At 22.9% G+C, this 15,383-nt stretch overlaps 2 protein-coding genes across 5 annotated transcripts in view; one reads left to right on the top strand and one right to left on the bottom strand.

Moving 5' to 3' along the window:
• The window catches only part of LOC122505105 (chondroitin sulfate synthase 1), a 32,181-nt gene that overhangs the window by 10,026 nt on the left and 6,772 nt on the right, over positions 1 to 15,383 (bottom strand). For 3 of the 4 annotated variants that reach the window (XM_043616558.1, XM_043616560.1, XM_043616559.1), the window contains 3 exons: positions 14,994 to 15,326; positions 10,940 to 11,864; positions 1,830 to 1,970 (listed from right to left, as the gene is read on the bottom strand). In XM_043616558.1, coding sequence (XP_043472493.1) covers positions 1,830 to 1,970; positions 10,940 to 11,752 — 954 coding nt within the window. In that variant the 5' untranslated portion in view covers positions 11,753 to 11,864; positions 14,994 to 15,326. The remainder of the gene's footprint in view (positions 1 to 1,829; positions 1,971 to 10,939; positions 11,865 to 14,993; positions 15,327 to 15,383) is intronic. The other variant, XM_043616561.1, reaches the window with a different exon arrangement.
• On the top strand, positions 7,202 to 8,984 carry LOC122505108. Its single transcript, XM_043616565.1, has 2 exons — positions 7,202 to 7,343; positions 7,586 to 8,984. The coding sequence occupies exon 2, from the start codon at positions 7,690 to 7,692 to the stop codon at positions 8,749 to 8,751; it is 1,062 nt and encodes a 353-aa protein (XP_043472500.1). The 5' UTR covers positions 7,202 to 7,343; positions 7,586 to 7,689; the 3' UTR covers positions 8,752 to 8,984.

Here is a 15,383-nt window from a genome sequence, read left to right as displayed (position 1 = left end):
TCAAGAAACAGTTTGATTTAATCAAATTTTGAAGAATTCTAATTATACCAATTTAGAAAATAATTGAATTTTCAAAAATTTAAATGAAAATTCTTAAAATAAAAATATTAAAATGAAAATTAATGAAGAGCTACAGGAAATTTTGTTGAAATATTGTTTAAATATCCACTTTTTTTAGATTTATTGAAATTTATTATTAAAATATTGTAAAAATCGTGAATTTTCAATATTTTTGATTAAAATTCTGCAAAATATTTTTTTTAAATTGTCCAAAAATTCTGTTATGAAATTTAATTAGTTTTTGAAAATAATTACCTTACAATATTTAAAAAAAAACTAATTCTTTGAACTTTTTTATGGTAAATTTTTAAAATTCAATTATCTTCAAAAAAAAGTAAATTAAAATTTTTAAATATCTCCTTTTTTAGATTTATTGAAATTTATTATTAAAATTTTGAAAAAATCGTGAATCTTCAATATTTTTGAATAAAATTCTTTAAAAAATTGATTATTTTTTGTAAATTGAAGGGCTACATAAAATAAGGGGACGAACGCGAGGCTTGGAAGGGATAGTACCAGTCGGGTAGCAGTGACAAGCCTTGAGCCGCTCGCTGCTACCTGACTGATATTATCCCTTTCAACCACGCGTTCGTCCCCTTATTTTATGTAGCCCTTCAATTATTCAAAAATTCTCGTATGAAATTTAAATACTTTTAAAAAAAAATTATATAAGAATATTTTTGAAGTAGTAAATTGAATTACAGTAAAATTTAATTTTCACTTTTTTTAAAAACAATTCTGTTCATGAAAATTAGAAAAATTTACTTCGAAAATAGTGAAATTTAATCTAAAATTAAGAATTTTTAATAGCAAATTGTACCATGTTCGAAGAAAATTTGAATAATTTTTGTACAAAATTTAACATTGAAAATAGTAAATTTTTCTATTAAAAATCCTTTTTTCCAGAGTAAATTTTATAAAATCCGTTTGTAAATTTTCTTCGAAAATTAGTAAAATATACTTTTAATTCTGTAAAATTTATTCCAGAAACAGTTTAATTTAATCAAATTTTGAAGAATTTTAACTACTACTAATTTAGAAAATAATTGAATTTTCAAAAATTAAAACAAAAAATCTTCAAATCAAAATTTGAAAATGAAAACTAATGAAGAGCTTCAGGAAATTTTGTTGAAAAATTTTTTGAGAACGTCATTCTTAGAATTATATTCCTAAATAATATAAAAATCCAAATATAGTCAATAATTTCAATTATATTTTTCCGAAAATTCAATTATCTTCAAAAAAAGTAAATTAAAAATTTTGAATATCTACTTTTTTAGATTTATTGAAATTTAGTATTAAAATTATTGGAAAAATCGTGAATTTTCAATATTTTTGATTAAAATTCTTCAAAAAATTGATTATTTTTTGTAAATTTTCAAAAAATTCTATCTACAAAATTCAACATTGAAAATAATAAATTTTGCTATTAAAAATCGTATTTTTCAGAGTAAATTTTTGTGTTTTTTTTCCGTTTGTAATTTTTGTTGGAAAATTAGTAAAATATACTTCTGAAAAATTTAATCTACAAATAGTTTAATTCAATCAAATTTTAAAGAATTTAAATTTAATTAATTCTTCAAGCACAACCACGAAAATTAATTGACTAAAAAAATTTGTATGTATACGTATATAAATTAGCATTTGAAATTTTCCCGTCAGAACATAAAATTGGCATTTAAGTTTTAATCGCCGATATACATTGTTGATGCTTATGTTTGCGGTTCAATAAAATAATATAATTATGAAAAATAAAAGATAATACGGACCCTCATATAATTATGAACCCTGTACATATGCGGCGGGCTTTTAACCGGATGTAGGGTGATAGCACGATGAACTTCCTTTCTTTTAAGTTTGCCGGTGAAAGCTTGGTCCCCGCTACTGTTATGATAAAGGATTGACTGCATCTAAATCAGATAAACAAAAAGTAATCATTAAAATCAAATGTTAACACGTGCGTTATAATCGTGTTTATATTATACATAATCGCAGTTTGTATACAAGTTATTTTATAACAGTATAACAAGAAACTTAAATAGCGAACTTCCGTATTCAAGTGACTGTGACTAAACTCTGTAATCATCAGAAAATTTTGAAATGGTCAATTAGGGGTAATTTTCGAGGACGAGTAGAAGAAAAATAAGTTTTATATTTTTTTTTATCAATAAGTTTTCCAGTTTTAATAAACATTTCCTGATTTTCCTGACTTTGTGGCAACTCTGCTTTTTATTTATGCTAGAAACAAAAATAAAATACAGAATTTTCTTTAAAATGGGGCATTAATTTTTTGTTCGGTTTTTTTTATTTGGCTATTTAGTTATTAGGCTTTACTTCGCTCTCATTTATGTACTATAATCTATTATTTACTGCTTGTTTTACAAGTTTCTACTATTTGGATACTTTTCTTAAATTAGTGACACTAAAAGCGACTTTTTCCTTTTTCTTTGGGAATTTGCACCACTTTAAATTCGCTAACAGTTTCATTTCAACTTTTTTTCAAAAAATTTATTTTCTATTTTTCTAAAAAGAGAATTTTCAAAAATTGTACAAAAATTCTTTGAAACGATTCAATTATCTTCAAAAATTTTTCGAAAATAAGATTTTTTAATATCTAACATTTAAATAAAATTCTACAAAAGAATTTTGATAAAACTTTTTGCTAATATTCAATTATTTTCATAAATAATTAAATTTTCACAGGAATTGAATTATTTAAAATACAATTTTCATAAAATTTTTCGAAAAAAGTCAATTATTTGAAAAAATTGTATGAAATTCACCGCAGGAATTCAATTATTTTCCCAAATAATAAAATTTTTAACAAAAATTCAATTGCTTAAAAAAATTGAATAGAATTTTTTGAAAGAATTCAATTATTTTCATTAATAATAAAATGCTTCTCAGAAATTTAATTATTTACTTTTAAAAATTTTAAGAAAATTCTTTACCAGAATACAATTATTTTCTAAAATAATAAAAATTTTCACAAGAATTCAATTATTTAAACAAAAATTAACATTGAAAATTGTAAATTATGCTTTTTGAAATTGTTACTTCGAGAGTCAATTTTATAATGTCTAATTGTAAATTTTACTGAAAAGTAAGAAAATCTACTTTTAATTTAGTAAAATTTATTCCTGAAATATTACAATTTTATCAAATTTTGACGAATTTTATTTACCAATTTTGAAAATAATTAAATTCTCAAATATTTTAATGCAAAATCTTGAAATTTAGAAATTTTTCTTTAAAAGGTAATTTTGAGAATTTCACTAAAATTCCACAATAGAAAAAAAAACTTTAATAAAGTTCTTGGCAAAATTTCAATTATTTCCCCATAAAAATTTTATCTTCCAAAAGATAAAATTTTTTACGAAAATTCAATTATTTAAAAAATTAAATAATATTCTTCTTCGTTTATTTTTTAAAAGAGTCCGTAAAGTCTGTAATTTGATTCAGAAAAGACGAAAATTTCCTAAATTGTACGATATAATTTGGAGAATATTTTAGAGAAATTACAAATAATTGCAGAAATTCAATTATTTTCAAAAGTAATAAAATTCTTTGCAAAAATTCAATTATTTTCAAAAATTTTTAAAAATTGTCGTCAAAATTTTAATTATCTTTAGAAGTAATAAACTTCTCGTCAAAATTTAAAATATCTTTATAAATAATAAAATTCTTCTCCGAAATTCAATTATTTTCAAAACTTTTAATAAAATTCTTGAAAAAATTTCAATTATTTTTCTGAACAAAATTCTTCTTCGAAATTCAATTATTTTCAAAATTTTTAACAAAATTATTGACAAAATTTCAATTATTTTCCAAAATAATACAATTTTTCATAAAAATTCAATTATTTTCAAAAAATTTTAATAAAATTCTTGGCAAAATTTCAATTATTTTTTTAAATGATAAAATTTTTCACGAAAATTCAATTATTTAAAAAATTTTTAAATAATTTAATTTAATTTTTTAATAATTGTTCAAGAAAATTCAGTTTTTCACAAAAATTTGAATAAAATTCTTCGTTGAAATTTAATAATTTTCATAAATAATGAAATTCTTGTCAGGAATTTAATTATTTCTTAAAATTTTGATAAAATTCTTCAGAAAAATTCAATTTTAAAAAGTATTTAATCAATAAATTATTTATTTTTGTACTCGAATAATTGAATTTTAGTTGAACTTCCTTATTAAGAATTAATTTAAAATTGAATTTCAGATATAATTCTAGAAAATAATTGAATATTAAATTTTATTATTTTCCTAAAAAATAATTAAAGTTTTAAATTAATTTTATTTAAAATTTTCAACAAAAATATGCCGGATTTTGAAGAATATTACAGAATTGTATAATTTTCAGAAACAGTGAAAATTCAAAAAAAATTGACATGGAAATCATTTCAAAATTATTTCAATTCTTGTGAAAAATTAATTTAAGTATTTAAATATCTATTTAAAAAAAAATTGTTCCAGCTATGAGTGTAATTCAATTTAGAAATTATGAAAGAAATATTAGTCTATCGGAAAATTATAATTAAAATTTTTCGAAGATAGTTAAATCCCTTTAAACAATTTAAAAATTGAATTAATAATCTTATACTTTAATGAATTTTATTTGTTATACTTTTTTATTATACTTAAAAATTACTTTTAAACATTTAAATTGTATTTATTTATTTATTTTTATTTTTTACTGTTTTTTTTTAAGAATTTGAAATTAAAATTCAGAAAATAATAGAATTTTGCAAAAAATTAGAATTGAAGTCACTAGCAGGATAAGAATAAAAGTAAATGCTTTTTCGATGAAAATTAGGAAAAATTCAGACAAATAAGAATAAAATTTAAGTTAATTTTGTGAATCGTTAAAAACGAGTTTTCTTTTAGTCGTCAAAATTAATTTTCGATAGTAACTGTTTTCTTACTAATTTTTTCAGTATAAAAGCTACTTTTTTCTTTTTTTTTTTTGCTACTTTTTTGCTTTTTTTTGTTACTTTTTGTTTTTTAAAATTAATCATCGAGTGCGAGGCCTGAATATTTATTTACAAAATAAAATTAAGCACTGAATTTGGTGTTAAGGTATGTGAAAGTGGAATGATTTTCTAGTACTTCTGAGATTTATTTTTGCTATATTGTTAAGGTGCAGTCACCCATGTGAGATAGCAGAAACTCAACGATCAATTTAAAGTGATAAGACGAAGAGAATAAGACGACATGGTCACTGGGTTAGCAGGGTGCAATTCGCTTGATTATAATAACCGACATCCTCATGCGTTCATTCTACCTTCTAACGCTAATTAACATTAATATATGATTTAATAAAAATCTATTCTGCATAAACAATTTGTGCGCTCTGTTAATAATTACTTTACTTTCAACATTAAATTTCCAATTCTAAAATTACAAAATATTTCCCAATTAGGCAAAATTAATTTTTCACCATTACATAATGAGTTAAAATAATTATTCAAATTAATAAAAATCCTCTTTATTCAATTTTCTATTTGAAACTTTTTGTTGAAAAATTGCAGAGCCAAAAAATGTTTTAAAAATGTTATTTCAGTCATTCCCTTTTTTTTATTAGATTTCTATGAATCGCTTGAGTTATTTCCTGGTTGATTTTTTTTTCACAAAACTAAATAAGAGTTATAATATTTTTGCCCGTTTCAACAAAGTTGTAGTCGGTCGGGATTTAAATTTAGAATGACTCGTGTGTCTATATAAAGTTTGAATATGAATATATAAATTTTTCGCAAAATGTAAAATTTAAGTGAAATAAAATTTATATTCTGACGAAGATATATATAAATTATAAATTAAAGATTAGCAGTCATTGGAATTCGAAGATTTAAATAATCTTTGCGTAAGTGATATTATTTTCTAAATTCATAAGACCGTAATATAAATGGCGAGTCAAGAAAAGGAAAAAAGAAAGTGAGAATATATAGGGGGACGAGGGTGAGACCGAAATAGACTTAACGATAAATGGACGACCGTAAAAAAGTTAACGACCTAGTGAATTACTTTTTAAAACTATGTAATAGAAAAGAAATAAAAAGAAAATTAAAATGTAATTCCAGTCAGGAAATTTGTTTCTTCTTCTCCGAATGTAATTCGATAGAGAAAATTTGATAATAATTAATTTGCATATCTTTGATGATAATAATAATTAAATCGTTCAATTTGTCTAATTTTTCGAAAATAAGTTTCTTCGAATGTGATTTATTGGTCTTCGTAGTAATTTCAGGGCTCGAACCAGTGAAAATATTTAAAAATACGAACTTTACGGAGTGAAAATGAAAAATATAATTACTAAACAAATTTTAAGTCCAAGTCAAATAAGAAAAAATTTTACTTAAAAGTAATAAACTAAATTTTTCATAACAATAAAGCATGAATTCAAAGATACGATTATACTTAAAAATAATTTTTAAAAGTAAAAAAAAATCAAATTAATTTTTGAACTGAAACGAAACAATTTGATATCGCCATCGTTTCATGTCGTTAACGAAAGAATTTTCATGAACTTTATCAATTTAATGAATTTTATTGGCGCAAAATTTGAAAGAAAGAAAAATTTTATTAACCCCTTCCCTGTTTGGCAAAATATTCAAATAAGTGGATTCAATATGGATTCAATATTTTTCAATTTTTAACAGAGATTTATAAAATTATAAAAATTAGTATGCATCAGCTAATGCAAAGGATATAAAATAAAGTTCAAAATTTGATAAAAATCGAAATAAATTTAAAAAATTACGTCCCTCATTATGAATTCAACATTTTTTATTTTTCATTTTGAAAGTCAAATTTGAGAATTCAGCGACCCAAACTATCCTTCGATAATGAAATTGAGAAAAATCAAAATGAATTTTAAAAATTACGTCCGCCATTTTGAATTTTTAAAAATAAAGGTCAAATTCGAATTCAGCGACCCCAAAAACCCTTATATACCAAATGTAAGTAGAAATTCTATTTTTTTATCTTTAAAAACAAAAAACTTTATGAAAATGAGTATAATGATAAGTACAAAATTTTTATAGAAGAATTTGCAGTTATTTTAGAGTATTAAAAAAAGATAACGAAAATAGGAAATATTTTTTTTATTTTTTAAAAAAGTTTGATGAAATTTTATATTTTATGACTCTAAGAATGATTATTTCTTATCAATTTAAAAATATTTTGCAAAAACTATATGTGAATAGAAAAAACAGCACTCTGAAGATTTAAGGCTTCTGTAAACTATACTATACATATTTCAACTGATATTCAAGAAGGTATGTAAATATTATTTTTAGTTCGAAAAATTGCTAAAAATATATGACCATTTTAGAAATTGTAATTGATACATTGTGAACTTCAATTAGTAAATTCAGTTTATTTTTAATCCTTAATTAATGATAATTCAATTTACATTAGAAAGAAGTTTCACTTTAAATTTACTTACTTTATTCTAATTAAAAAATGTTTAATATTATTTTAAAATTATATTTTAAGTACCTATAAAATATTATTTTAGAGAAGGATCGATTGGGAAAACTGAAAAAATTATTCAGCAATTTGCTTCAGTTGATATTAACAAATTTGATCATTTTTGTACGAAAAATATTTTGCTCAATAACAATGAATACGATTGTTGTCCTGGGGAATATTATAACAATTTTATTAATTGTATTAATTGGAAAATTAGAATCAACAAGAATATCACCTTCTGAACGACTTTACGAACTTGGATGCATTAATAGCGTTAAAAACAATGTGATAAAAAAATATCTTCCTAATTATGATCTAAAGAAAGCATTTGGAATTTTAAGTCAATACATAATGAATGAAGTGGAAATGTATGGATTTGCTGAACATTTAAACAGAACTGGAAATCCACCAGAATGGAGCAAAACTAGAAAATTGAAAAATTATGAATATTACAATTTTTTGAGATACAATTCCCCTCTGGAAGCATATGAATTAAGTGCACAACAAGCAGAAATGCGTATTAATTATCTGAGAGGAAGGTATTTTCAGAATGCACCTGCACTGGATCCCCAAATATTAATTGAATCTTACAACGAGAGAAACTTGAACGATTTAATGTTATTTGAAGATTATTATGCTATTATAATTTTACTGAAAAATATTTTGACACTTGATGTCGATAATCCCGCATCTTGGAGAATAAAAAGAGCCTTATACACTTTGGCTATACGAAATTATAATCCAAATTCAGATTTAAATGACACTTCAAAATCTTGTTTTTTTAGGGATGTGAAAACAGAAACTTCCATTAATGATATGAATTTAGGAGATGTTTTCGAAACGACTAGTTTCATTATTTGTAGCAGCCAATTAAAAGAAAATAAAAACTCATATGATTATGAAAATATAAATTTCCAGTTGTATTGGCTGAATAACAAATTGCTAATTACGGATTCTATCGCAATGGTAAGTTTGGAAGACGTACTTCAACTTGATGGAGAAATTTACGTAATACTGCCTAAGGTAGATCTTAAGGTAGTAAGTGATAAAGCATTTCTTATTAAAAACGGTATAAGAAATGTATATGTAAAATTTGAAACTTCCACAATTTATGAAAAGTCCAACTGGTTAACTTATTTAGCAAATCAAATTGAAAAGTACAAAACGATGGAAAAAGAATATTTTAACACTCATCCCGACAGTTATGTATGAAGAAATTGCTACAAAATCTATCATTAAAAAAATCTACAAAGAATTGTTTTGATAATTTATACATTTCTATTTGGTGGAAAAATTATTTTTTGTATCAGACATACCTATAATATCAATAGTAAAATAGAAATTTGTTTTTCCAAAATTTTCCAAATTTTTTTCTGTTTTTCAATATAACAATGTATATATAAAATTTAGTACAACGATATGTATTTAATATAGTAAAAAAACATTTCCACTTATCTTTTAAATAATAAAAAAATTTTATGAACATAGAAAATGCTTTGTTATTTTCAACACAAGCTTTATAAACATTGGTAATTTGACTTTTAGAAAGATTTTTTGAAATTTAAAATGCGTGAAAAATATTACTAAATATTATTACTAAACTTTTTATTGTTATTATTCTTTTGCATTACATGTGCAGATAAACTGCAAACAAAGTATGAGATATTAGAAAAATTTAATTTCTTTTTTTTTATAATTAATTCATTTTTCTCAGGTAAAAAGCATTATTTCAGTTGAAGCAATAATAGATAGGCAGATTAGTAGTTTATTATTTATTTGCAACCAAATTCAAAATCTAGAGATACAAAATTAATAATTAATTTAATTATTAAATTAATAATTTAAAATTTTAAATTTATTTATTTACTATCGAAATTTATTAAAATTTTAGAAAATAATTAAATTTCGGAGAAGAATTTCATTATTTATAAAAATAATTGAAATTCGGAGAAGATTTTTATTTATTAAAATCAATTATTAAAATAATTGAAATTTTGCCAAGAATTCTATTAAAATTTTTGAAAATAATTTAATTAAGGAAAAGAATCTTATTTTTTATAAAAATAATTAAAATTTTGAAGAGATTTTTATTAATTTTTTTTTTTGATTAATTGAATTCTTGCCATGAATTTTATAAAAATCTTTTTAAATAATTGATATTTTTTTAAAAATTTAATGAAATTTTTGTATTTTAAAGAATTGAATTCCTGTAAAAATTTTATTATTTATGAAAATAATTGAATTTCGGAGAAGAATTTCATTATTCATAAAAATAATTTAAATTTTGACGAAATTTTATTATTCATTAAAATAATTTGAAATTATAATTGAAATTATATTACGTATTTTTAAAAATAATTAAAATGTTGACGAGATTTTTATTAAAATTTTTAAAAATAATTGTGTTATTCATAAAAATAATTTAATTTCGGAGAAGATTTATATTTATAAGAATAATTGAAATTTTGCCAAGAATTTTATTGAAAGTTTTGAAAATAATTGAATTTCGGAGAAGAATTATTAAATTTTTTATAGAAATAATTGAAATTTTGAAGAGATTTTCATTAAATTTTTTAAAAATAATTGAATTCTTGCGACAAATTTTATTAAAATCTTTTTAAATAATTGATTTTTTTCCATAAATTTTATGAAATTTTGTATTTTAATTTTTAAATAATTGAATTCCTGTGAAAATTATATTATCTATTTATAAGAATAATTGAATTATTTTGAAGAAATTTATTAAAAATTTTTAAAATAATTGAATTCCTGTAGAATTTTGCCAAAAACTTTATTAAAATTTTTGAAAATAATTGAATTTCAAAGAAGAATTTTATTATTTATAAAGATAATTGAAATTTTGGCAAGAAGTTTATTATTTCTAAAAATAATTGAAATTTTGACGTGAATGTTAAAAAATTTTCGAACCTAATTGAATTTTTCGCGAAGTATTTTATTACTTTTAAAAATAATTGAATTTCTGCAATTATTTGTAATTTCTCTAAAATTCTCCAAACTATATCGTATAATTTTCGAAATTTTCGTCTTTTCTGAATCAAATTACGGACTCTACGGACTTTTTTTTTAAAAATAAACGGATTTTCACGGAGTTTTAGCAAATTTATGGACCCTAGTTCGAGCCCTGTGTAATTCGATAGAGAAAATTTGTTAATAATTAATTTGTATATTTTTGATAATAATTAAATCGTTCAATAATTTGTCTTATTTCTCGAAAATAAATTTCTCCGAATCTGATTTATTGCCTTCGTAGTAATCCTCTATTATTTCGTTTACTTTCTATTTATTTAATCGCACGCCTTCCTTACACTAGAATAATGAATTTTATTATTAAATTAGATGAGGAAATGAAAATGTAAATTTTTATACTTTGATTAATTACCTCATAACTCCAGGTGCAAGGAATCCCAGCGTATTTTTTCACACACCTCCCAAGTTCAACGTCCTCATGTGTTGTGTATAAATTCTTAAGACAATATTTAATATGTGGCACAATTCTTTTTAACGTCTCCCTCGATATAATCACACCAGGTCCTCCCATACAAAAATTTTCATCATACTCCAATGATAATAAACCAAACTCCTCTGAGTTTCCCCTTCCGGCTTGACCAATATACATTGCCCTCCTCGAATCAACGGATCGTAGAAACTTTTCCAATCTATCGGTTCTCACATAAACATCGTCGTCGGCTCTCAAAAACCACTCGAATTTCTCACCGAAATTATTCCACATATATTGGAGCATAAGAAAAGATTTCTTTTGTGGTGGATAGCTATCGTCAACAGTGGGAAGTGAGACTAATGGTAAATCTGGACAATTGTCAGGTACCGTTGAGAATTCAGAGGCAAAAAATGCTATTTTTCCTGGTACTTCTTTTCCCCATGTTTCATAAACGGCTTTCGCTCGATTTTCTAAATATTTTTGGGCAGTCATCACACCGACGAAAACTAAATTTAATGATGAAGATGAGGCATTCACTGATCGTTCATCCGTGAATCCAGATGATGTGATATCATTCTTTTGCTCCATATTCGTTGGAAATGTGAAATTGAAACGATTAATAACAGAGGGAGCGGAAATTCGATGATTTAGGATTATAAAACCCAAAAGAAGACCTAGAGTTAGGCCCAAAATGGCACTGGCTAATCCACGTCGTTTACGCATTACTGGCTTAGCTGTCGTCACCTTTTCCATGGATGTTCATGTGGGCCTCGCAAAAATTCTGATTTTTTCGATGAAAGCAGCTTCCACTTTTTCTCATTCTCGGTTCCCATTGTCCTTATTTCGTCGACAACGAATTCCTAAACTTTAAATGAAAAAAATAAAATAAATATTCTAGATTTTAGGTACTCATGTACTAAAATATATTATTTGCTATACATTTTTATGATTTCCTACTACAGGATTGCCACAAAAATTTTATTTGGTTTCTCCTTGACTTTTCCCTGATTTACAGACAAAAATTTGACTTCTTCCCTGACCCTAAAGAATATTCTGCGATTCACACTAAAAATAATTAGATGCTCAACAAAATTTTCCATTACATTTATTTACAAATTTCTTTGATTGTAAAAAAATTCAAGAACGTCAATAACTTCATTTTGAAACCAATATTTAATCAATATTATTTTCCCATAAGAATTAAGATTTTCAAAAATTTTAATTTGAAACCTTTTCAAAATTTAATTATTTCTAAAAATTCAAACTAGAACGCATTTAATTTTCAATTATATTCTAAAATATTAACTAAAATTCATTTTTAAATAAATTTTTATTAGAAAATTCTACGAGAATTCAATTATATATAAATACAAAAATAAATCATTTAGGGTAAGTGTGCCAATTATGGCGCGGTTCTGGTTTAGCCGTCTTTGAAATAGAAAATTCAAAAATTATAATGAAAGAAGTAAATTTATGGCTTATTAAACTAAAAGCCCGTGTCATATAGATAATAAAACTTTTATAAAAACTTTATAAAAATTAATTATTTAAACAAAATTAAAGCAATAAGAATTAGGATTAAAAACGTCAATTATGGCGCGGTTGAGTCAATTTCGGCGCGCCAATTACGGCGGGGAAAATAACGTGTATTTAGAGGTTGTGTTGCGCGCCATAACTGGAGCACGCACATTCAATGAAAATGTGCCAATTATGGCGGGGCACAATTTTTGTACTTAAATAATTAAACCAATAATAGTTCAAATGTGTTTTTTTTCGTACAATTATATCGAGTAAGGTCGAAAATAACTTTTTCTATCATTTTCAAATAACTATATTATTCTAAAATAGTAAATAATTCTATTTTTTACAAAGTCGCCATAATTGGAGCACCCGCCACAATTGACACACTTACCCTATTGAATAATTGAATGCTTCTCAAAAATGAATTTTCAATTCTCCCCAAGAATTTTATCAACAAATTTGTAAAAAAATTTAATTCTATTGACGAATTTAAATAAAATTTTTTAAAATAATTACATTTTTCGAGGAATTTGATTAAAATTGTATTAAAAATTTCATTATTTTTGATAATATTTGAATTCTTGTGAAGAATATTTTATTCAAATTTTTTAAATAATTGAATTCTCGTTAAAAATTTTATTATTAAATGTTATTATTTGGAAAAATAATTTAACTCTTTAAATACAAAAATAAATAATTTATTAAATAATTGATTTCTTGCGAAGAATTTTATAAAAAATTTGTAAATAATTGAATTCATGTCAAATTTTTATTATTTTTGAAAATAATTAAATGTTTGCGTAGAATTTTATTAAAATTTCTTTTAAATAACTGAATTCTTCTGGAAAATTTTATTAAAATACAGTAGATATTGAAAATCATTGAATTGGGAAAAATTTTTGAAAATAATTGAATTTTTTATTAAAATTTCTTTTAAATAATTGAATTCTTTTGGAAAATTTTATTAAAATACAGTAGATATTGAAAATCATTGAATTGGGAAAAATTTTTGAAAATAATTGAATTTTTGCTAAGAATTCTATCAAAATTTTTGAAAATAATTGAATTTCGGAAAAAAAATTTATTATTTATAAAAGATAATTGCTATTTTTGCGAGAATTTAAAAAAATTTTTGAACATAATTAAATTTCTGTGAAGAATTTCATTATTTTTGAAAATAATTGAATTTCTGCAATCATTTGTAACTTCTCTAAAATTCAATTTCTTTTAGTATATTTTTAACTAAAATTCTTCTATAAATCAATAATTATTTTCAAGAATTAATTAAATGCATATTGAAAAATGTCACTAATTTCAGAAGAATTTGAATTATTAAAATTTTTCAAAAATCTAAGTTCTTTAAAAGACACCAAAATTCAGAATTTCCTTATGAATTCTAAAAAATTTAGTTTTTTCCAGCACTTTTTGATAAAAATCCCTGACTTTTTCCTAAATTCTCTGACCTGTGGCAACCCTGTACTATTTGGATATTTTTTTATATTTGTGACACTAAAAGCTACTTTTTTTTTTTTTTTTTGAAAATTTGCATTACCTAGTTAAAAATATTTATTTTCTTCAAAATAATCAATAAATTCAACAATTATCTATTTACCTAGTTTTATTAATGAAAAAAAATTTTGCTACGAAATTTAATTTTATCAATCCAAAGTTCATTTTATTTATTATTTTATTTACTTTATCAAAATCTATCTAATCAAATTTTTAACAATTAAAGCTTCAAGTGTTGATAAAAAATTGTAATTGATTAAAATTACAATACATTAGTTAATTTACAAGTTAATTGTTGTTATCTAACATTTTTTAACATTTTTCTTGAAAAATAGTATCTTCTTTCATTCTATTTAAATAAAAATTTTACTGACGTGATTCCTGCACTTATTTTTTTTAGTTTTTTTTACGTTTTTATGAATTTTGACAATAACAAGCTTCCAGAGATCACACTTAGCCTCCTCTTTTATCTAATCCCCCTTTTTTTCTTTTTTCCCCTATTTTATCCCCTTAAATTAATCAAATCCCCCAAAACACCTACAATCATAAATTTTCTCCCTTTTTCCCATATTTTTAAGAAAAACTTATAAAAATAATCATTTTTCCCAGAGTTTTTAAACTTAGAAATTTTTTCATACAAGGTAAAGAAAATATAGTTACTAATTATAAACAAATTCTAGAAAAATTTCCAAAAGGAACTTATTTTTGAATAAATAAATAAATTAATAAATAAATAAAAAAAAATTTGAAATTTGAAAAATTTAGTAATTTTTATCTCAGGTTTCCTTGAGTTTATACGCCCCGTTTTTTAAATAGCTATTTAAGATTTTTTCCACTTTTTTTTCTTAATTAAAAAAACAGAATTTATTTATAGCTTATCATTTCTAGATTTCTTATACACATGTGTGGTGAAAGTTGTCTTGTAATATGAAGATAAGAGAAGATATTGAGAAAGAGTTTTTACCGAATTAGGATGTTATCAGTGCCATTAGTAGCTCCATAATCTTGACTCTAGAATGATGAGAAGAAAAAACAGAAAAAAATTCTGGTTCATTTTCTTTGAGTGTAACATCGCTTCAGTAAAATCCAGGCAACTGGTTTCCCTCCTTGAGTAACCAGATACTTCGAAGAAGCTGTGTATATCTGCATCCACATACGGCTAAGTTTTATGGCTTTTGGCTACCAGATGCTCTCTGTTACACTCTTTTTTCAACAAAAGAATAAAATTGTTTTTCTTTCTAAATGAAAGCAGGATCGACAGTTTCCGTTAGAATTTTCCCTTTTCTGGCGATGCGACCTACAAAGAAGAAAATTTATTTTAATAACTTTATCCATTTTTGTTTTTTGTTACAAG

Source organism: Leptopilina heterotoma, unplaced genomic scaffold (assembly GCF_015476425.1).
Source record: "Leptopilina heterotoma isolate Lh14 unplaced genomic scaffold, ASM1547642v1 Lhet_340, whole genome shotgun sequence".
Taxonomy (NCBI): Eukaryota; Metazoa; Arthropoda; class Insecta; order Hymenoptera; family Figitidae; genus Leptopilina; species Leptopilina heterotoma.
Note: the sequence above shows the minus strand (reverse complement) of the source record. Positions and strands in the feature narration are given on the sequence as shown.

Coding starts and splice junctions, on each gene's coding strand:
- LOC122505108 (XM_043616565.1), top strand. CDS start 7,690: ATGAATACGATTGTTGTCCTGGGGAATATTATAACAATTTTATTAATT.